The sequence below is a fragment of the Psittacula echo genome, assembly GCF_963264785.1.
Source record: "Psittacula echo genome assembly, chromosome: 3".
Lineage (NCBI taxonomy): Eukaryota > Metazoa > Chordata > Aves > Psittaciformes > Psittacidae > Psittacula > Psittacula echo.
Genome location: NC_137736.1, coordinates 95,885,279 through 95,908,344, shown reverse-complemented (window position 1 = coordinate 95,908,344; position 23,066 = coordinate 95,885,279). Strand labels below are relative to the sequence as shown.

The 23,066-nt window shown below is 36.9% G+C and overlaps 1 protein-coding gene across 1 annotated transcript in view; it reads left to right on the top strand.

Annotated features, from left to right (window-relative positions):
- Positions 1 to 23,066, top strand: part of VWA8 (von Willebrand factor A domain containing 8) — a gene marked incomplete at both ends in the record, with an annotated part of 186,731 nt that overhangs the window by 76,906 nt on the left and 86,759 nt on the right. Inside the window, 2 exons of the mRNA XM_080612926.1 lie at positions 3,431 to 3,502; positions 13,758 to 13,834. Of these exons, the coding sequence (XP_080469052.1) occupies positions 3,431 to 3,502; positions 13,758 to 13,834 (149 nt within the window). The remainder of the gene's footprint in view (positions 1 to 3,430; positions 3,503 to 13,757; positions 13,835 to 23,066) is intronic.

Here is a 23,066-nt window from a genome sequence, read left to right as displayed (position 1 = left end):
GTCGTGTGGGACAGTGTTGAATGCTTTGCACAAGTCCAGGTAGATGACGTCAACTGCTCTGCCCCTGTCCATCAGTTTCATAGCCCCGTCATAGAAGGCCACCAAATTGGTCAGGCAGGATTTCCCCTTAGTGAAGCCATGCTGGCTGTCACCAAGCACCTCCTTGTTTTTCATGCGCCTTAGCATGCCTTCCAAGAGAATCTCCTCCAAGATTTTGCCAGGCACAGAGGTGAGATCGACTGGTCTGTATTTCCCCAGTTCATTCATATTCCCTTTCTTAAAAATGGGGGTTATATATAGTAAATAATGTACTAACTCAGTTTTAAGGGTATATTTCTCAGGGAATTTCTTTAGGATAATTTTTTTCTCAGAGGATTTCATGCTCATTTCAAATGTGAAGTCACATTCAATTCACATTCAATGATGTGTCTTCACCATCACTTTGTGAAGAGATTTTGACAGTCCTGTTGAACATTCATGAAATATGAAGTAGCAGCAACTAAATTTTATTTAGAATGATTTGATCAGATGTTGAGTGATTTTACTTTTTTTTTTATTTTTTTTTTCTTGCCTCTGGACTGTTCCTCTCTTGGGGCTGTATTATCGTTTCTATCCTGAGATCATATTTTACAGGCTTGTTGCATGACGTTGTACCTCTCTTTAATGTTTGAAAAGCAAGGCAAAGAGTAATTTGCTTTGAGATAATGGGTTATTAATTATTTATTGTAATTTATTTAGCTTATGAATTACTCATTAGTGTAGCTAGCATTAGTTAGTTCATAGTAGCAAAAAGTAAGAGTAATTGATGAACACAAGAAATAGGAAGGGCTTGATGACTCTGGGGTTTTTTGGTTTCTGTTTCACACCACCCCTTTTGTAGAGGTAGGTGTACTATGGCTTTCTTCTCCATCTAGCACGAAAGCCTCAAAACTGTCAGACAAGGGTATCCATAGCAAGAAAATTACCCTCTCTGTTACCTTTTAGGATATTTTGCCACTGAGAGGCCACACTGGTAGCGGAATCTTGTGAAATATTTTTCTTTTAGAGACCTTGTGTGGATTTCCTTACTTTTCCTTTCCCTTTTTTTTTCTTTCCCCTATTCTTTTTTTCCTTCCTCACTTGCAAGACTATGCTCCATGGGTATCACCTACTGAAGGTGATGACAGGCTGTGCAAGGGGAACAGATGACAGACTTCTTCATCTTCCCCACTCACTTTTTATGTGAGATATTGTCTGTGTTGTCAGTTCGTGGAAATACTTAGTTTGGATCTGTTGGAAATGAAATCCTGAGTCTTGCTAGGACTTACAGTCTGCCTTGCTTTTTCCACCTCTTTGCTTATAGCTTCAGAAAACTGTATATAACCTGTGTTCAGATATTATACATCTGTTTTATTTGGGTAACATTTGCTAAAATTGCTGCAGAGAATGACCTGCTTTGTATCTGTCCCTGGTATGTATGCACTCTGAATGCTGAAGGAAACAACAACCAAATACCAGTCAGGACAGCTGTTCCCATTCCTAAATGAATTCTCCTTTTCTGTACTGCTAGGTTGTAATTCAGTCATTCAAGTGCTGTAATGATAGTTTAGGAAAACCGGCTAGAGAACAAATTTGATTTATGACTCTAGTGCAATACTTCCTCTCCATTATCTAAAAGCTACAGAAATAAATTGAAACAGATAAAAAGATATATCCTCAGCTCTTTGTAGTGCTGCACAATGTAAAGAAATACATAATTTTAGTCTCTGTGAATTTGGTCTTTAAGCATATCATGTTCCAGAGGAATTTGACATTGTCATGGCACAATATTGTTAGTCTGCAACAAGTGGAAGTAATTTTTAGGTGATATAGCAAATGGTACTTTCAGGCCAGGCTTTGGGGAACAGGGATCAATAAAGCTGACACAATATTGATGTGTCTACTTACAAGTCCTTTGTGTAAGTAATTAATCTGAAATGTCTGCATGCATCCTTATAAAATGCTAATTTAGGTCCTGGTGCAAAAAACCTAAGTATCGATGTATACTGTCTCCTGTGGCTAAGCTGTTCTGCAGGGGAACTGTGATGTACACATATTCATGTAATTTAGGATTTAAAAAAAGAAGTCATCAGTAGGAAGTATTCATGCCTGAACCATAAAATAAAAAAATGTAAATTGTGTTTGTAACTTCCTAGAATTTGTGCTGGATCTGGTCAAAATTATTTTTATCAGTTATAAATTGCCATTGTATATGCATGCCAGAAAATACAGTAATTAGCCTTGAAATTGTCTCCTTAAATTGTGTGTCGAGCATTCAGTAGTCTTTTCACATGCCTGGTTAGGATTTTGTGGTATTAAGCTTTGTTTACATGAGTTTCTTCTGCTACCCCCAGCCTCTGTTCTGAAGAGATTTGAAACCTAAGATGTTTTTCACACAGTTAGAAACTCAACATTTCCAGGCTTAGAAATTGCAGGCAAGCTACTGATTTATTTTTTTTTCAAGTACTAGAGATCAGATGATAATATGAAAAAATATATATGTTTGTCTAAAGGCAAGCATTCGTTTCTCTAAGTAGGTTGTCTGACCTACTTACAGATGACCTGTTTTTGCTGGATACAGTGGAGGAATATACACAACTTTATTGCTTGTAAAATAGTCTGCATTGCCACATTATCCTTAAATCCATTCAATCCTTTTAAACAAATTATTTGTGAGGAGCAAGATAAGGTTAAATGATCTACACTGTGTGTTACCTTTTATGATATTGGCTATATGTAAAATACACTTAAAACACTTTGTCTTCAGTTAGGCAGTCTAAGTTAGAAGTTGTAAGACACATAATAAACACTTTAGCTTTGAGCTTGCATTTTCCTGACTTTATTTCGCTCAGAAATAAAGTTTGATTAGAATAGAAAAGTGTATCTGTCATTAAGCTAGACCTGGTGTTTAATCTTTAATAAAATAAGTGTGTATAATTTACATATTTGTCAACTGCTTTTTATTCCATCTCTTTGGTTTCTCTATAGTTCTACCATTATATATTTTGCTTCTTCCTAGTACAATTGCTGGAAAATTGTCATGCACATATTAATGAAAGTTCTTACACACTGAGTGACAAGCATGCAACGAGGCTAAAAGGAAATGCATTAGGAGTGATTATAGAGAATTAAATATATTTAGGGAAATCAGTCACCCACAGTCAGTTTGAGCAGAGGAAATATATAAGGAGAGTTAGTATTTTTGTTTCATTGTTTTGGTCACTGGATAGAAATCCTTCTGCTATTATTTGCTGAGAAACTCTTGCTATGGTATAAAAAGTTGTAAGTATAAAGTTAAAAAAATTTTTGCCCAAAATCCTGAAAGTAAAGTTCATTTTGTACTGCTATCATGAGTGAATGCATAAACTTGAGTGTATGAAAACGGGTGAAAACTGTATTTTTGTTTCTCTAGCACATGATGGTAATGGAAGATATGCTCAAGGACTTTCTGCTGGGAGAACATCTGCTTTTAGTTGGCAATCAGGTGAGCTAAACATCTCTTAGAATGCATGGAAATCTCTGGTTTGCTGAATTGAAATCGTGGTCATTTGTACTACTGAGGTAATTGACCCATTCTGTAATTCTTTAACTACTAGTGTCCATGGGTTTTATGGATACATATCTGTGGAAGATGTAAATGCCTTAAATGTTTTTTAACATTGCTATCAGAAGACAAAATGTCAAAACTTCAATAGTTATGTTTAACATCACTACCATTAAAATCTTCAGTTTAATGGCTTCGGTTACCCTTCTTGGCTATGTATCAAACCTCTCCTTTAAAATTCCCAGTGGCAGGTAAGAGGTGTTCAAATAAGTATTATCTGAATATTATTTATTGATAGCAAAATACATTTTTTTTTGCTAAAATAGGTACAGATTCACTTTATTCTTTGGCTAGCATCTTCGTTGATGGAGACTATTGGTGAGATCACAGGGGCTCTTGTGTTCTTTATTTGGTCATTCCTGTTTCATGACACCTAACAGTTCATAGGCTCCCCAAGATGAGATATGGGCAAATGTTCTCCAGTTGGGTGTGTTTGAAAATCTTTGTTATTCTGAACAATCTTAAAATGTTACTGGAACTGTTAGGTGGCTTGAACAGAATTATACACCTTACCAGTTAGGTATGGGAAAAGAGAAAGCTTTTGTTATTACTTCTGTATGTTTGAAGTGTTCAGGGAAGTGATACTTCCCAAGCTGCCAGGTTGGTTTTTCACTCATAAAGTAACCTCCGTTTAGTTTAGCTTTCCCTTAGCAAGGACACAATAATTTTCCAGCAGATGTTTCTCTTTATGTTGTGCAATAGCCTCTGGAAAAAGTCTAACACAAAATACTAGTGGTCTAACCTACATGGCAAGGAATATATAATGCTAATTGTTATTAATACGCATATATAAAAATTGAAGTGCACAGTTATATGCAGTGTCATCTATTAAGAGTCCTTTTTAACAGCTTGAATTTACAAAGATGTACTTGAAACCTTTGTAGACTTTTGCTGGATGACGTCAAATTCTCCCCAAAGGTGTCATCTATTCATAAATAGAAACTAATCTATTTCATAAATGAAATAAGATCTATTTATACTATTTCATAAACAGTGCTCTCTATGCCAGCTTCCTAGTTGGTGTTGAAAATATTATGTAATACAAATTGCCTGCGAACGTGCTGTCAGGGAATAGCAAGAGTGGGCTGCTCCACAGAGGAACAGAGGCAGGGATCATGTCCTTAATGACAAGGTTCGCGGTCCCACAGTGTCCAAATAAGAAGATCAGGTCAGCCAAGTGCCCAGTGGCTACCAGACTGGTCCATGATGACAAGGCAGTCTGAGGTCCACCTGGGAAGACGAGTCAGCAGGTCCAGGCTGGGATCAGCAAGGTACAGGGCCAGGTACATCACTGCAATGCAGGTTGGGAAGGAACCAAGAAAAGGGCCTAAGTGTAAATGCAGCTTCCACATCATGGGGGGCGAAGGGGAACTCAGGGAGGCAGCAATGCCATGTCAGAGCTGACCTTCGACACAGCCAAGTAAAACCCTCCCTGGGGGAGAAGAGCTTGAAGAACCTGGTAGCACACTCAGGGCCCTTCTTACTATGTTCTACCAATTTGACAGACAAATTGTGAAGACAATGCAAGTATGATTTTTAGGGTATAAGGTATTTCCCCAGCGGTGGTATACTCATTTTTAATTATTTAATATGTGCCACATTTTCTCCAAGCTTATGAAACTAATTGAAGACAGTGTTAAAAGATTTAACTGGGTTGGAGTGTTGGAACATACCGCTTTGATTCTGGACATCAGCTCAGTTGTATCATTCAGTTGGAAAATAGATTGATTTACTGTGATTTCTCTTTGGTAAATGAGCAATATGTACAGGTTTTGTTTTTCAAATGCTAGCATACTTCTCAGTACTTCCAGGTTTATTCTTTACTTATTTGTTACGCTGATTTTATGCGTAACTAGGAAAAGGCCACCTATCTTTTTTTTTGAAAAACTATTTTTAAGTTTGAACGTTCTATTTGCCATTCTGCAATCTTTTAGGACCACACCAACAATTGCTTGGCTAATTCCTTAAATATATCACTGTACATTTCTGCAGCATGTGATGAATCCTGTTCAAGTACTTGAAAAGCAGCCATATTACATCAATATGCTTTCATGCTTTTGTGCAGATATATTCCTTTTGAAGATATGAGAGGTTTCATCATTTTAAAGCAAGTGATTAAAAAAATAGGATTTTTTTTTTTTTGCTTTTCAGTTACTTCAGCAGTTCAGTCTGTGTATTATTGCTGGATACATATAACGGTGTGTACCTGTATTTTGCATTTGGAAGAAGTAGATAATGTTCTGTGGAGATACGAAGTGCTGTTTTGAGTTACTTTCTGTTGTACTTCTTATTGGTGAATAAGTGAATCATGGAAGTTTGATGTAAAGAACTGACAATTCAAATACTCTGAAGTTGGTTATTCAAAATATGTGACTAACATCCCTTTGAATGCATGTGTCATTTCCTAGATATTTAAATAGAGCATAACTTGGTCCATCAAAATTATGATGATATGAGTATCTCTGTTCAGCTGTGCAAGGCTTGCTCTGTAGTCTTTCTCTTAGAGTCTGAATTTGGTTTTGCTTGGTTGGCTGTGGTTTTCTTTCCTCTTTTGCCTCTTTCATAACACATGAATACATATAAAATTACCGTTAGTAGAAGACCTCCCTCTTTATTTCAAAGTCTGCAAGTGTAGTCTGTTGTGCAGTTTTTTTAGTTAAAAGTACCTGGTGGGAGTCTTTTACCGAGCTTGTTTTCAAGATAGGAACTTTGACAACTAGTATTTGAAATTCATTATATTAGAATTTAATTATCTTGGTGGATGTTTGGGATTGGTTTTCTTAATGAAACTGAGGAATATTTGAAGACAAATAGATACTTACAGACGTCTTTAGAAGTGTTCAGCTTTAGAAGAAAGCTATAACCCACTTCATTCACGTGTGTTCCGTGGAGCTTATATGGTCAAGGATTTCACATCATGAATGCATTCCATGAAATACCTCTTCATCTAAATACTGGTTTACAGTGTGCATTGATTTATTTTGGATGTTAACTAAAATGTGCTTTCATTTCATATATGAGCAAACAGGTTTCTTTTGGTCTTTAGGAAAGGCAGTGGATAGTTACGAATTTTCAGCTACAGAGTAGCTTCCAGTTAAAGGAAATGCCAGTACCTTAACTATGGCCTCTGATACTGCTTCCTGAAGGAGCCTGTAGTCTGAGTGTGAATGAAATTGACTATGACCATCTACAGTTTCTCAAAGCAGCTGTAAAGCAGCTTCTTCATTGGCTGAGAGTAAGTAGCTATTTATTACTGTAAGCAACAGGCAAACAACAGCAAGAGTTCTATTTAGTAAAGGTTAGTTTTTCCAAACATTGCAGTGACTGTTTAGTTATATATTAAATATAGCTCTTATAGCTGCTCCTGGGCTTCACAAGACCGACTGGAGTATTTATTCTTACTACTAAGGAAAATATTTAGGCTATGTTTTTGTGAATTTTTTTCCTGATGGTTATTGTACGATTTGTGGATATCACTGCTTGATATTTTTTACTGTCTCCTTGAATTTCCTATCTTTGGTAAATAGGGGAGAAACTATGATAATAAATTGAATTTGTTCATGTGGAAATCTTGGAAAACAGCAGTGGCTGAAACACTTTTATTTTGTCTTGTGATTTTAAATTTTCTATATATAATATTTCCCAAATCATTACTTTTGGAAGTATTCAGTAACAAGTGTGTTCATTTTGGCTTTTTGAGTTACTCTGTTTTCATTCACTGTCTAAATATGGCATAACTATCATAAATTTGAATAAATATAAATTTGAATATAGTACATAGATACCTTTAAAATACACTTTTACCATGATCTACTATGAGTTACCTAAAACAGAACAATTGCAGTTTTGTGTAGCAGGACAGATTCAGCTTGTACCAGATCCAGGAGTTCTGCCATGCCCTAAGAACTGCATGTGATGCCTGACAGCATTCATTAAATGGAATGCCTTAAAGCATTCATTAATTCTTCACTACCCCTTATCCACTCCATAATACATCTTTGAAATAATACGTATTTTTTTATTCTGATTCAAGTACACACAACCAGGCTGGACAGGCTGCTTGGCCATCTTGTCTAAACTGTTTTTGCAAAGAAAGGTTGGACCAGATGATCTGTGAGGTCCCTTCTAACCTGGTATTCCACAATTCTATGATTATTGTAAATAATTAGAAAGAAGACCATGCCAAAATCTCTGGCGGCACTTAATAAAAATGTTGGTGTAAGCCCACGGCAAGTAGACTGTCACAAATACATCGAAATAACTCAGAAATGTAATGGCATTTTGGCACATTTGCTTATTTATTTCCCTGATAGAAGAAATAATTTCATCCTTTCCACTGCCTGCCTTTAACTGAGAGATCAACTTAAATAACCTCTTTGTCTCCCACTAGGAATTTATTTTATTCTTGAAGAACTTAGTAGGACAAATGATTGAGTTTGTCTTAAAGATATTTAAAAGGACACGCTTGAATAGACCTTTCTTTCTAAGGTGATCTTCTTATCTCATTATGAAATTGAATTAAGTAGATACTGTGAGTGTAATAATAGCAGTCACCAGAAAACTTAAAGTGGCAAATGCTTGGCATTTTAACATTTCTAGAAATAGACTTTGTTTTCCTGCTTAAACTTGTGTAAAAATGGACATCTTCCTCTGCAAGGCAAGAATGTACTATCCTCAACCAAAAATTTATTATTATTATGAGCATGAAGAAACTGAGCTCCAAATGAGCTAAATTGGGCCAAATACTGTGATGTTTTTTGCCTAAGGAATTCTGTGTAACAGTTGTGAAAAACTCTAAAAAATATTTCTCTTTTGCTTGCTACATGTGCACATATGAGAGTAGGCATGCTATATATATCTCTGCTTACAGTATTGCATTTACAATATTTAACTTTACAAATTATGTTGAAGAACCAGAATTAACAAAGAATCAATGAACTGATTTTTCTTTTGGATATTTCTTCCCACAGATTCTTTCCATTACATATTTTTCAAATGCTCTTCTCCATTGAACCACAACTGTCTTAAGTTGCTGGAAATGTGAAGATAGTATTTAGCCTGACAGGGATCTGAGTTGAAGGTTATACTTTAAGTCAGCAAAAGGCATAAATTCTGCAAGTGTTTGTAGACCAGTAGTCAGAGATGTATCCAAAACTTTCCATTCATGACTTCTGTAAGAGAATTAGGTTTATGTGTTCTTATGGTGAAATTTTATGATTTTAAAATCACCATGATTTTTGCGTGCCCCAGATGATAAACTCAAAAAAATGAGATATTAAACCACAGAATACTTACTGTTCTGACAGATGAATATATAGATTGCAGCAGAGGCAAGACTTAAATCACCACTGCTTTTGTGGAAGTATTTTCCTTTGTTGCTAGCATCGAATCAAGGTGGCAATGATAGGGTCTATTGCAGTGGTCCTCTGGTAGCAACATCTGTGATTATTACACTTCGTTATTGACGTTTGTTCCAAGCAGGGAGTGATGAGCTTAGTAACACCTGGAATGCTTGAGAGATTTCTATGTAGATGTTGGTTGTTGCTCTGCTGATAGTAGTATGTTTCTTTAAAAAAATCAAAACACATCCTCTGGGCTAAAAATAGCAGCCTCAATCAAAATGCATGCATTCTTGCAAATTTTTTGTTGCCAGAAACAGGCAACCTGTGGGTATGGAAAGTGGTTCAGTGCCAGACCCACTGTTAGAAACCATACATTAGCAAAAGCATTTTCATTTTCTTAATTTTCATTGTTCAACCATAAGTTTCTGTGATTGCTATTGATATAACTCTTTCTGTGAAGTCACAGGGAACTCTGACATGAGATTTTTGTATATTGAAATTTAATGAGAAGTCAGGATTGTCTTTCATTCCCTAATAGTACGGGTTTTTTTAATTAATTACAAAAAAAACCCCCACATTTCCTAAGGTGAAAAAGTGCTTTTTTCACCAGTTTCAAAATTAGTTTCATTCTTTTGTAATGAAACAGGTGCTCTGCTATGCACATGGCTGTGTGCTGAAGTGGAAAAGCTTGATTGCACGGCCTCAGCTGAAGGGCAGTACTGAGAGGCACAACATGGCAACCTCTTTTGACTGTCTTGGTATGACCTGCAAATCATTTAAAAGAAAATAAAAATGAGGCAGCATGGTTTGGATTTCATTTTTCCCAGTAATGGGGTTTTTTTATTTTCTAAGAGGCAAACTATTAATTTCAGAAACTCGGGTCCAGTTCTTTTGGACTATAAGTTTATAGACTTACTTGGGCTGTGCAGGGGAGAAATTTGTCCCACTACTGTAATAGCTGCATCCTGAATTGCAAAATGCCTCCTGGGACTTGTAACAACCTTGTTTATATTTGAAACTGCAGTTACTGCTAGAAGATTAAGTAATTTTATCCTTGGAAGCAAGTGTTTATGATGTCAGGAGAATTTTTAACTAAGGGATTATTTTGCCTTCTAATTGCATAATTTCTTTTTTGTTATTCATTAGTGCAGATATTTACTTCCCATTTTTCTGTTTCAGTTGCCCAATATGTCTGACAGAATAAAAATCGCCTGATATTTGCTTTCTGAAATGTTTTATTCAGTTCAGCTGAAACACCAACACAGATGTTCTTTTCTCCCTAATTAGCATATATTTCTGTTAAATGAAGTAGCAGCAATAGGATGTATGTAAGTAACATACAATAAGTATTAAAGGTGAACTGTTTTGTCCCCTGAATATCACCTTAGGCTGCAATAATTGCAAATTACATGAGATGACATTCTGAATCCAGGCCAAGTTCAATTCAGTCTTCAGTAAGTTCATATGAAAGGCAGTTGTGATTCTTTGTGCTTAAGTAGTTGACTGCTGTGTGGGTGCGTCGAAGATCCAACTTGAGCCTTGGCACTGGTTATAGACTCAGGGTTAAGGAGAGTGACTTTTCTTGCCATTTTTGTCGTTTCTTGTTTCTGAGGGGCCACTAACTCATTTCAGAGGGGTTTATTTCCAAAATGGGTTAGTGTTTTTTACATTTCTTGTTTGTCTAAAGAAGACTACCAGGCATATTCTTTATCCCATGAAAGTCAGGTGAATTTGAAATAAACCTACTTTTTTTGGCCTCACATTAATGAAGAGTACTTAAGGAAGGAACTCATCTGAGCTCTTTTTTCCAGTTTTTTAATGGTGCTAATGAGCTTTCTGAGTAGCTTTGGTCTCTCTTCCTTTCAACTATACTGAGCGTTCTCAGTGAAGTAACTGGGACAAAAAGAAGTGGTAACTTGTCATGAAGTAGGAATGTGGAGGGATGGAATCAAAGAGCTTTGACTGGAACTTTGCTCCAGCTAGTTTGCCAGCCAAGGATTTAATGTGGTACACCACAGCCTCTATGAAGGCACACAGTGTACTCTCTGAAGCATTTCAGTCTAGAAGTTGGGCAATGTTAATGTGTTTATAATAGCTAAAATCTGGTGGGAATGCCTTTTGGCTTTAGAATACTGCATGCACCTTTTAAATAGTATCACATTCTGAAATCAAGGTATGCTTAAATGAAATCAAAGGAGGTGTGTGGGGAGTCTGGCGAGATGGGCAAAAACAAATGAAGAGAGAGTAAGATGTGGTCATGCACTCTTTGTCAGCTCCCATTGACTTTATTATGTTACGTTATTAATCTTGCTCTTTCCCATCCTGCACCATGCTTGTGGCCTGTGAGGGTTCTCTCAGAAGTGGGTTGCACTCTTCTTAAAAGTTGATGATAACAGCATGGATAGAAGTACACAAAACCAGCTATTTGGTCCTTTTTCTATTGGAACTGTGCAGGGAGAAAAAAAATCTAGCAGTGTTACTTTGTAGTTGGGAAAATATTCTTTCCGGGTATCATTTTAAGAATCTATCCTAAACATAAAAACTACATGCAGTTTCTTTTAATGCACACGAAAGCCTTTCTTTTTTTTCTAATTGCAGTAAGCATTTTCTTTGATATTAAGTATGTTTTACATTAATTCAGTATATTGATCTATTTCTTCCTCTTTGTACTTGACACAGCTGGCAAGAGTCCCACAGTGAAGAAAAAAGGATATGCAATCTGCTAGGGATTGGTACAGAAATTCTATGGAGTCATCTGCCCAGTTGTCTTTAGCTCTCTTGAGAGAAGTAAAGGAAGCTGCTTTCAGCATGGGTATTTCATGCTTGACATTAGGAATATTCCTATTTATTTCCCAATTTACGATTTTAAGTATCTGACTGCAGGTATTAGGAAACATATGGGAATAAAACAGTTCGTGTGCACTACTAGAATATTCTTACCCCATTTCTGGTTTCTTCTGATGCTTCTGATGCAGTTCCTGAAGTTGCTTATTTCCCTCCAAATGGGTATGTTCTTCAGGTTCCTGAAAGTCTTTTAGCACAATTTCATCCCCTATTTCAAAGCAGTGAACTGTTTTCCCAGTGTCAGTTTTCAGAAATAACTGGTGATAGATATTGTGTTGCAGCTTCGTACTACACCTGTGTGTAAAGTTGTAGATTCTTCTGAAGAATCAGATGGAAGAAGGTTCATGAGGAAGAGTGTGGCAGAGCATTAACTTTAGTTGGCTTTCTTGTGTTGGAGTCTAGTTTTCGGTAGAATATAGGAAGCTCTATTTTTGGCAGCTCTGCGTCATTTTACCCTCTGCTTTTGTGGTGAGAACTCTCCTTCCATGATTTCAGCTACTACACATATGTGCATGATTCTCCATTCTCATAAATGTAGGTAGATGAGAGACTGTGGTCCCATTCTGAGCAGTTTAAACAGTTTGCAGTTACCATCTTTCAGCTAGAACTTACAGTCATAAATGTAAGCAGCTCTGAATGCTCCCATTCTGTTTCAGTGCCAAGTGAAACAGATTAGCGAGTCTCAAGTTGGTTTAATCTAATCTCTTTAATCTTTCTGTGGGTTATATTTATCTTCTTTACACTGGTGTGGACTACTAGATGCATTCATGCAGAGTTAGAATCTCAGCAGAGGGACAGTGTCTTGTCAAACAGCTTTTGGCTGGGCTACAATTGAACTTTTCTTTCTACAAATTCTTTTTCTTTCTCCTTTGCAACCCTTGGCAATCTCACTGTCATTAGGAGCTTCAAAGTCTGCAGCTTTGTCCTTGCAGGAGGGATAAGAATTTGTGCATCTGACCTGTCATCTTGGTCTTCACTTACATTAGCCTGCCTTGTCCTCTAGTGACAGGGAATGGCTTTAAGCTGACAAGAGGGGAGGTTTAGATTAGACATTAGGAAAAATTCTTTACTGTGAGAGTTGTGAGACACTGGCACAGGGTGCCCAGAGAAGCTGTCGATACCCCATCCCTGGCAGTGTTCAAGGCCAGGCTGGATGGGGCTTTCCTGAACAGGAATGTACTTTTGAAGGGAATCTCTGCACTGCATTTTGATACATGTCAAGGGACGTATGACCTCAATTCTCTTAGGATGAGACTAAAGTAGAGGATGTTCTCCAGCAGCACATCTAATTCATGCCCTGCGGTAATTCCTTCCATGGGACCAGGGTAGGCCTAGGCTGAAGAGCCATCTCCTGAACTGCTTGTGCAGGACACATCAGGGTGTTAGCAACACCTGATTCACTCCGTAAATCCACTGTCATCATTCTGCACAGCTTGCTAATGCAGACATCCTGCGATAGAAGAGTTGTAGACCAGTTTGCTCTCCAACCCAACTCTGACTCCATCTGGGCCTTCTTTCATAACTGGAAATATTACCAAGGCAATGCTCTTATTCCACATGACAGTTACAGGACGTTTCTTATGACCACCAAGAATTACCTTTTCCTATGAAGTGTCAAGCCAGCTTCCTAGCATGAAAGGGCTGGAAAAAAGTGGTGTTAGTGGAAAGGATGCATCGGCACTTGTGACATAACTCTAGGGACACAATCCTGCTTCTGGTTATTCCTAGTAAGATGGGTAAGTATTTTGGAAATTGATATATATACGTGCACACATATATAAAATAAAATACATATCATTAAATTGTGTTCAGAATTCTTTGATGTGGATTGAAATTGTATTTGCCTCTAAAGGAATATGGAGAATATTTTAACAGTTTTGGAAAGTTATCTTTTCCTTGTTTGTAATTCTTAAATGTATACATCTGTATTATGTCTGTATTTTTTACAGGGTGTTGGAAAAAACAAGGTTGTTGACAGATTCCTTCACCTTTTAAACAGGCCCAGAGAGTATCTACAGCTGCATAGGTAAGAATGTGTTATATTTTCATATTTTGTGTTTATAAGCTGATTTCCTATGTTATAAAACTCATCTTTCTGAAATTTAATTTGTTTTTACTGTTTGAACAAAGATCCTATCATGGTAGGTGGCACACAGACCACAGGAATGTATCTGTTTTATAGGCAAAGGCGGTAAGCTGACAGATTCAGGAGGTGGTACAAGAATCTAATGTAATCACACTGCTTAACAGACGAAGTAGTCAGAGAGTACTGATGTTCAACCATGCTCAAGAAGAGAGCAATATTTTGCTGTCATTTCTAGAGATATTTACTTAAGTGTGAGATACTCAGTGAGAGAAGAAGATCTAAGGTGCTTGTTTGAATATATCACTCATTACACAAGAAATATTTTACATAGAAAAGGCTCTTTGTTTTTTTCCTTTGGCGCTCCTGTTAATCACATGTATTTCTTTCTCACCCATAAGCATTTGGATTAGAAAATTATTTTCTTATATGCAAGCTAAATAACAGGCTTCAAGACAACAAACCAATTGAAAACAATTCAGAAGCTGAGATAATATAAAATTATCTGCCTGTTTTTTATAACATGAACTTTTAAATCAAGAAATTGAAAAAAAAAGACTGAACAGAAGATTCAGTTTCAGTTGAACTGCATCTTTTTTCAGCTTCATTCCTGATGTCTCTCTGTCTTCAACTTCCTATCTTCATCACTTTTTTCATAATCACTGTTTTTTAAATAATGCTAATAAAAATGTGCATCTTTGGTATTTGCCTTTTAACAGCACATCCTCTGTAACGCTTTGCTCTCACTTTCTCCTGCACCGTTTTGTCTTCAGATGTCATGTGTTCCTAATACTTGGATAGATCTACCTCATCACTTTTCTGTTGCTGTTTTCTTTTGTAGTACCTCACCTAGATTTCCATCACTGCTTTGTGAAATGCTGCTTTAGTGATCTGCTGCTTTCAGCTTTGTGTTAACTTCCCTGCTGTCTTCTCTGCATGTAGCGGCCACCCACTCCTTCGGATTAAACACACTATTATTTTTGCAAATCCCAATTATTTTGCAGAATAGTTCAGTATTTCTGTCTTTCTGTGTGTCTCTTTGAAAAAGTGTTCTCCAGTGAGCTGTGTCCAGGCAGAACAGTACGTCAACAGAAATTCAGATTGCTCAGGAGAATATTGTATAAGCACAATGTTTGGTGTGATGATGGGGCTGTAGAATGTATTAGTCACAGCGTGCTAATTGATGCATTGCTAGGGAAAAAAAAAAAAGCCTTTTTTGTCTAGTCAAGACAAACTTTTATAGGCCCTATAAAGTACTGCTTATACAAGGCTTTATAGATAGATTGAAGTAGAAAATTATGACTGTCCTGTGCAGTTCTATAGAAATAATTCCAGACTGCAGAACAAAATAAGAGCAAGTTTACAGAAAACCCAGAAACAGTAGAATTCTGACTTCTAGATATTTTGTGGGGAGAAATGCTATCAATAGCATATGGCATAGATGTAGTTTCCTAGAAAATATGTGTCGTGGTTTAAGCCCAGCCAGTAACTCAGAACCAAGCAGCCGCTCTCTCACTCCCCCCCTTCCTCCCCCCTACTCCTGGGGGGTGGGGAAGAGAATTGAAAGAATATAACTCCCACAGGTTGAGATAAGAACAGCCCAGTAACTAAGGTATAACACAAACCACTGCTGCTACCACCAATAAGAATAATGATAAGGGAAATAACAAGGGAAGAAAATACAACCGCTTACTACCTGCCAACTGATACCCAGCCAGACCGAGCAGTGATCTAACCCTTCTGGGTAACTCCCCACAGTTTATATAGTGAGCATGACATGCTGTGGTATGGAATAGCTCTTTGGTTAGTTTGGGTCAGGTGTCCTGTCCCTGCTTCCTCCCGGCTTCCCCTCCTCCCTTGCAGAGCAGGAGACTCACAAAGTCCTTGGTCAGAGTAAACACTACTGAGCAGCAACTAAAAACATTGGTGTTATCAGTGCTGTTCCCAGGCTGAAAGTCAAAACCACAGCACTGCACCAGCTACTAAGAAGGAGAAAAATGACTGCTACTGCTGAACCCAGGACAATATGCTGCAATGTGCACTTCACTTGTGACAGCCCTGGGTTTCTCTGTAGATTTCCTAGCTAGCTACCATCGGTACCATTAAGCATGCCAATGGGAAGATACTTTTAAATATCATAGTTTGAATAGTGCTCATATACCTGAATTACAGATCTTGAGTTGAACATTCCAAGAATACATTTTAGTTGATTACCTTGTAAGAGAAAGGAATAATTCAATACTTTCTTCATGAAAAATGTAGAGCAATTCAGTTTCAGATGAAGGTGGACATTCTCTGCCCTTTCAGAAATGTGTCTGACAGATGGTACCTCATTAGTTCTTGGAATTTAGGTTGCAGACTCTCTAGTTTCGCTTCAACTAGTCTGTCTGGAAATGAGCATGCACTTGTCAGCTGCATATCCTGAGGGTCTGAGTTTCTAGTGAGATAGTGAATCCCTCAGAAAATGGCTGATGGTGATAACATCATGATTTTTTGCATTTTCCCATATCAACTATCACTTCATACAACTGGCTACAAAACAAGAAATATGCATGTATGCATAATTATGCTTATGCAGAACGGGTGTTGCAACTGAAGAGTATCTGTTCTGGAGCAGAAAGATATATCCTTAGCTATAAAATACCCTTGTTGGTGGCTATAATTAAGATGTGTCCAGAAAAGAAATTTCTGGAATGGAAAAAACTGTAAGAGCTTTAAAATTAATATAATGAAGATCTTTTCTAAAATGTAGTATTACATAATAAATAAAACTAGTGAATAAATAATAGACAAAGCAAGGCTGAAATTCAGAAGTATTCTGATTTATTAATCTAATCGCAATTTTTCAAAACCTCTTTTCTTAAAAAATGGTAAATAAGTGCTAAAATTATGAAGATATTCCAGAAATGTTTACTTTCAATAGCTTGTGAGGTAAATAAGGGGGAAACACATTGTGAAGTAGTGTAATAGAGTTTGTTATACAATGTAATTTATGTAGGTGTCTTTTATGGAAGGATACCTCAGCCCTTTGGCCAAAAGACAGATACATAAAAGAGCTAAATTTACCATTAAATCTGTTTGATTTTGGTTGTTGATTTTTTTGTTAATGTTGGGGGGTTTTGCTTGGTGCTTTTTTTGGTGTTTTGTTTTGAGTTGGGTTTGGTTTGGGAAACAGTATAAGGAGCTCTGCTGACCTAACACTACGTATGTTCAATGGCACAGTGTCAACTCAAGACTTGTGAAAGCTTCCACCTCCGTTCTGCTGAGGTTGGACTGGCTTTAATGTAGCCGAAAACAGCTACTTTTCATGTAGCCGAAAAAAGCAACTCGTAACAGGAACGCTCTCAAATTGTCATCTGCCATTGAGGGCTGTGCTCCTCATTGCTCTGATAGCAAACCAAAGTCTCTCTGTCATGATAGTCCTTTAAGAAAAGTTAGTTGTGGAGAGAACATCTGTGTTCCAAGCAGCACATTTTCTTGGTTCAGGAAGGCACAATTTTAATTTTTCTGTTAGTACCTTTTCTTTAAAGTTTGGTGTACGTTACAGTCCTTGATTTTTGAGATAATCAAAAGCTGTTTGTAACAAAAGCTCTAGGTGGACCTGCTTGAGCAGGGGGTTGGACCAGATGACCTCCAGAGGCCCCTTCCAACCTCAACTGTTCTGTGATTCTGTGTTTTACCAATAATTTCGGCAAAGTAGCAGCTAGATGACCCCAGCTGGCTCTTACTCTAGGTATGTTGTAGTAACATGGCCTGCTAAATCAAAATTATCAGTAGAAAGAAAAAAAAAGTTAAAAATTACTTTGTCTTATCTTCATAAAATTGGATAATCGTGTAGTGATTGTTACATCTGGGAAGTCCATTTACATGGTCCTTAGCTGGCTCCCAAGTGACTCACAAAAATGTGTCAGTAAGAACAGCAGTTAAAAGTTCAGAGAATTAAGAAGCAGCTTCAGACTCATCATTATTTTCAGAACAAGAAAAATAAGAACATTTTGTGTAATGAGATTGTTTGAAAACTTTAGAACATTTGTTTATTGGTGAGATATGAGTGTAAATAATGAGCAGGTGTTAAGCAGGTGTTTCTGGGATGTTTTCTGGCATCATGCTGTCTCAGCCATAGATCAGCTGTAGGAAATGCAAAAATTGCAGCCCATCATCTCATCTTTATTTGTGTCTATCACAGGCATTCCTCTACACAAATAAAGATGTTCAGGGATGAAAAGTACTGATCCTTTCCATTGCAATGAGAAATTGGTTACTCTCAGCTAGTGGGAGAACCGCATCACTTCTGAGCTTCTACAGATGTGGGCACTGAAGGCATAAGTAAAACTAGTCAACCTCAACTGATGTAGATCTGCAGTTACTTAGTTGTGTAAGAACATTGTGGGTTTTGGTGTACAAGAGTTGTTCTCTGTAAAGATGAAAAACTGCTTATACATATGTATGGTTTGATGCCTCTTTCATGAAAATAGAGAATGTAGGAAGTTTTTTTCTTTAGCTTTTAAATAAAAGGGTTTGTGCCCTTAACTTAGCCGTATTAAGTGTTAGTTCTCCATGTGGTATCTTTTCTTACAAAGTGAGATAACTTTTAAGTTTAAGATTGTTTTGCGGTTTTCGAGGCATTAACATACGTGCTGAAGCAATTTAGTTTTGTTGTAAATTTGGTATTTCACCACTATCAACAGAATACTAACTGCTGTAGAAATTTTACTTGTTACCTGAGAATCTTACTATTATTTTAGAAGATATTACAGTACCTTATTCTGGTTTTCCTAATGTCCTTTCAAAGAATTTATCTATGACATTGCATCTTCCTGTCAGTGTTACTGTGTTTGTTCTAGTGACTGATGACTGGAAAGCGTGATGCGCAGGGTTCATTTAAAAAAACCTGCTACATTGTAAAAAAACTGCTACATTTTCAAGTTCCTAATAAATTACAGTCATCTGATGATCTTTCTTCCAAAAATTAACTGAGTTTATGTCTGTTATACTTCTCAAAATAAATGTAATTTTGCTGTGATCCTTAACAATCAAATTAATGGAGAGGTTTGGGGTAGGAAAATGAGCTTATAGTGTCCCTACAAGCAATACTTACTACAAACTGTCCATTAATCTTTAGATGTTTATTTTCTTTCCCTCTTTTTCAGCACACATAATCAGTCTAAAATCTAATTACCTGTTTCTCCTATTGAGATCATTTTAAACTACCCTTTCAGCTTTATTGACTTCAGATTTTTTAAATTCTAATTTAAAAGTTGTTCCAGAAGGAATAACTTCCTTAGGCCAAGACACAGATGAACACCTGATGCTGTAGAATTATGGTGTACTTGTTCTCAGAGTTGCATTTGGTTATCTTTTCTTGAAAGGATATAGAATCATGGAATTACAGAATGGAGTCACAGGATGGTTATGGTTGGAAAGGACCTTAAGATCATCCAGTTCCAACCCTCCTGCCATGGGCAGGGACGCCTTCCACTAGACCAGGTTGCTCAAAGCCTCATCCAACCTGGCCTTGAACACTGCCAAGGATGGAGCATTCAGAGCTTCCATGGGCAACCTGTGCCAGTGCCTCACCACTCTCACAGTAAAGAATTTCTTCCTTAGATCTAACCTAAATCTCCCTGTTTAAGTTTTAACCCGTTACCCCTTGTCCTATCACTGCAGTCCCTGATGAAGAGTCCCTTTCTGGCATCCTTGTAGGACCCCTTCAGATACTGGAAGGCTGCTATGAGGTCTCCATGCAGCTTCTCTTCTCCAGGCTGAACAGACCTGGTTTTCCTGTAGGACCACATAAAAGAATTTTAATGCTCATATAGCTCTGCAGGTCTTTTTTTAAAAATGAGCAACACAGAAAAGCGGACTCTGTCCCAGACTGTTGTTGAAGCAAGTGCTCTTAAGCTGCACTGGTTTATTAGAGGAATCCAACAAACCCAGTGAAGATGTATGTGTGTGGTGTATTTGTTTTTTGCAGCCACGCACAAAAAAAAGGCTAGGTTATTTTTCCTGATAATTTTAAGTCGTGAATATATATGTCTAGAATATTTTCCTTTCTGTACTGTACTGTTGTACAGAAGCCTTATGGTATGTGCTTTATTCTTTATTTAGTTCAGGTTCGGAAATAAATGATAAAATGACATACTTATGAAGATTTATGTTGTGAAGCACTGAATGTACTGTCTAGCTTACAAAGGTGTCTTTATGGGTTTTTTTACTCTTTTTTCTTGTTTTTTCCCCTTAAATACATTTTCAGTCATTACAAAGTTATAATGCAAGACTTCCAGGAGTTCATGCGAGCTAATGTCTCTGATTCCAATGTTGGTTTTTCATAAACTGGTTGACTAGCTCTGCTGTTGTCAGATTCCAGGTGTTAGAGAGCTACTCCATTTGTCTTTTTGTAGGAATTGAATTCAGCTTGAATATCCTGCTGTGTGTGGCTGTTGCAGAGAAATAGCTTGGCTTTGAAGACCCTGTTTCATTTTCTTCTAAAGCTGAAGTAACAAGTTCTTGCAGTTTACTCAGTGGTATATATTGTTATACCCAATAAGGGGAGCTGTAGGGTGTCATATGTCTTCGTTAATGGATTTTACAATTAGGGTGAGTGAATTCTTACATTGTTACAACAAATTATGTGAAAACATTGCATCTCATTTTGGAAGATGGATCACATGTAAGTAATTCTGTAACTTGATTTAAGCATATAACCTGAATTAAACATATAATCTCTTTGGCCTTTTTCTGCCACCAGCAGTCATACTGAGTAATGAATACCTTAATACGCCAAATAATTTCTTGGATTTTAAACAAATATATGTCCTGCTGAGTAGCTATAATGGCCTAGCAGAAAGAAGATGGGGATTTCATTATCAGTGCATATAGAGAAGTCAAAAAAGCTTTACAGTGTCATTTTAACAGAGAAATGAGAGAGCTGGTAGGCTTTTCAGATATTTCAGAATTTCCTAAACATAGTGGTCAGATCATGCAATGCAATGGCTGTATAGTAGGTTGGGTAAAGAAATTAATTTGTAAATGTCAAAGTCCTGCAGATCCTTTCTTTGTGTTAAGATCGCCTGCTCTTCATGAGGATAATCCATGAGTGGATTAGCTAACCAGTTAACTGTTTCAAGTGGCCCTTGGCCTGATTATTTTTCAAATACCCTTTAAATTAGGTCACAGCAGATGGTATATTCATGACTGATTTAAATGTAATTGAGAAGAGATATATGTCTATATACCTAGATATTTAGGTAATTATCTCACAGAAATGAAGAACATCTATTATTAGAGCATAGATTTTTGCTTTCAACTACTATAAAGTTTCATTTGAAGAATTTAAGAGGAAGGCCAAACCTGAATCTGGTCTATCTAGGCTTACAAAACACACGATTGCCATCTGTAGATATTCTCTTACCCTTTCAGCTATGGAAAAGCCAGGACAGTGGATGTTTGTAACATTAACTGAGGTCCTGACTCTGTGTCCTGTGTTTGGGCATCAGCCTCCTTGGGGGCTTAAGTCTTAAAATAAAGTGCTGGAATACCTTTTCGTCGGTTAGACAATAATGAGTAAATTATACAATGGATAAAATTCTGGTTTTGTGTTTACATTTCAGTGTTCAGGGGGACACACACAAGTGTCAAAGCATATAATAAATATTTGTAGATGCGTCATATAGACAGCATTAATATTTTAAATGAAGAATTTCATGCATTGATTTTATTTCTCTAAAGAAACATTTTTCAGCCAGGTGGTCCTCCAGATGAGCTAACACAAATTTCAGGAAAAGAGGAACATCATTCCCGTATGTTCCTTACTTTTTCCTCCTGGATAGTTTCAGCTCCTGTGTCTCACCACAAGATATCCAGAGTGTTTGGAGATTTACTTCCTTTCCATCTTTGCCCCCCATCCTGCACTGTTTCAAGGCCTGTGGATAGAGGTATTCAGCTTTCAAACAACTCCAGATTTTCAGTTGAAAAGAGCCTGGGAGAAAGTTTCTGTCTCCCATGAAGGTATTAAGAAATGCTGAACTCATTGGTCGGATTTCTGAAGAGAATTATATTCTGAAGAGTAAAATAGCTGTCAGGTGCAGTTCTTCTCCTCTCTTTTTGGAGAAAGTTTTTAAATTCATCTGTTTAATAGAATTTGGGTTAATCTTGACAGGGGCAGAATAAACTGAGCAGTCTCTGTGGTTGATGGAAATTCCTCCTCCCGCATGTCATAGTTCTTCCCCAGAAAGGAGGCATTGCTGTCAAAGAAATAGTAACTGTCACAGACTAGTATGTTTGAGTGAGTCTACAGGCCTCAGAAAAAGCTGCCTTTAGGGTAAATAGTGCACCAGCAGCAAAATATAAATAAAAGGCAATGATGTGAGCTAATAAACAAAAAAACATCAAAAGAATTCTCAGAAGTCCTACTATGACTTGAGTGGCACTGTCAGAAGAGTTTGTTGACTTTCAGTAGCAGATCTTTTTTCATTACTGTTTTTTTTTATGAAGAGCCTGTAAGGATGGCTTGCTTGATAAAAATAAAACATAAAAGTACATTCTTAGGAAAGATGTTGGTGAGCTTTTCATATTTTTCTTTTACAATCAGGAGAAGACAGTTCAGTTGAGTGGGATGACAGTATGTCAGACAGCTTTACTCGCTTGCTTCTACATTCCCAGTCATGCTTCTTTGTGTCAGAACTATTTTTATCTTCAGTGCCAAATGTGATGAAACTGGGAGGTGTTGATATTCACATCTTTGTTACAGCCCAGTTAATGTTAAGATGCTAATACTAATAAGTGAATGTGAATTAAAGTTTTTAGTTCCTTTCCTGTGAGAGTGGAATTCTACAGTCTAATGTTTAGGGTGCCAGACATTTAGCATTTAATAAAATCTGTAAATTGTATTGTTCAGAAATATTTCAGTCTTAGCATACTTTTTTTATTCTATATTTTAGTGTCTTTATGTAATTCATTCCAAAGTGGAAATCTAAGAAATAAAAAGCCTGAGGTGATTCTTTACTGTGTTTAGGTCATGTTAGGTTTCTGAAGAACAGAAATTAATGACATCTAAAGGCTTATTATTCTGAAAGGAAATAACATTTATCTGTAGTAACCCTGCAAAATCGTTCTTACCTACGTGGCTGAATGTGACAACCTATGCAAGTGCAGGAGTTTTGCATTCACTTTAAGT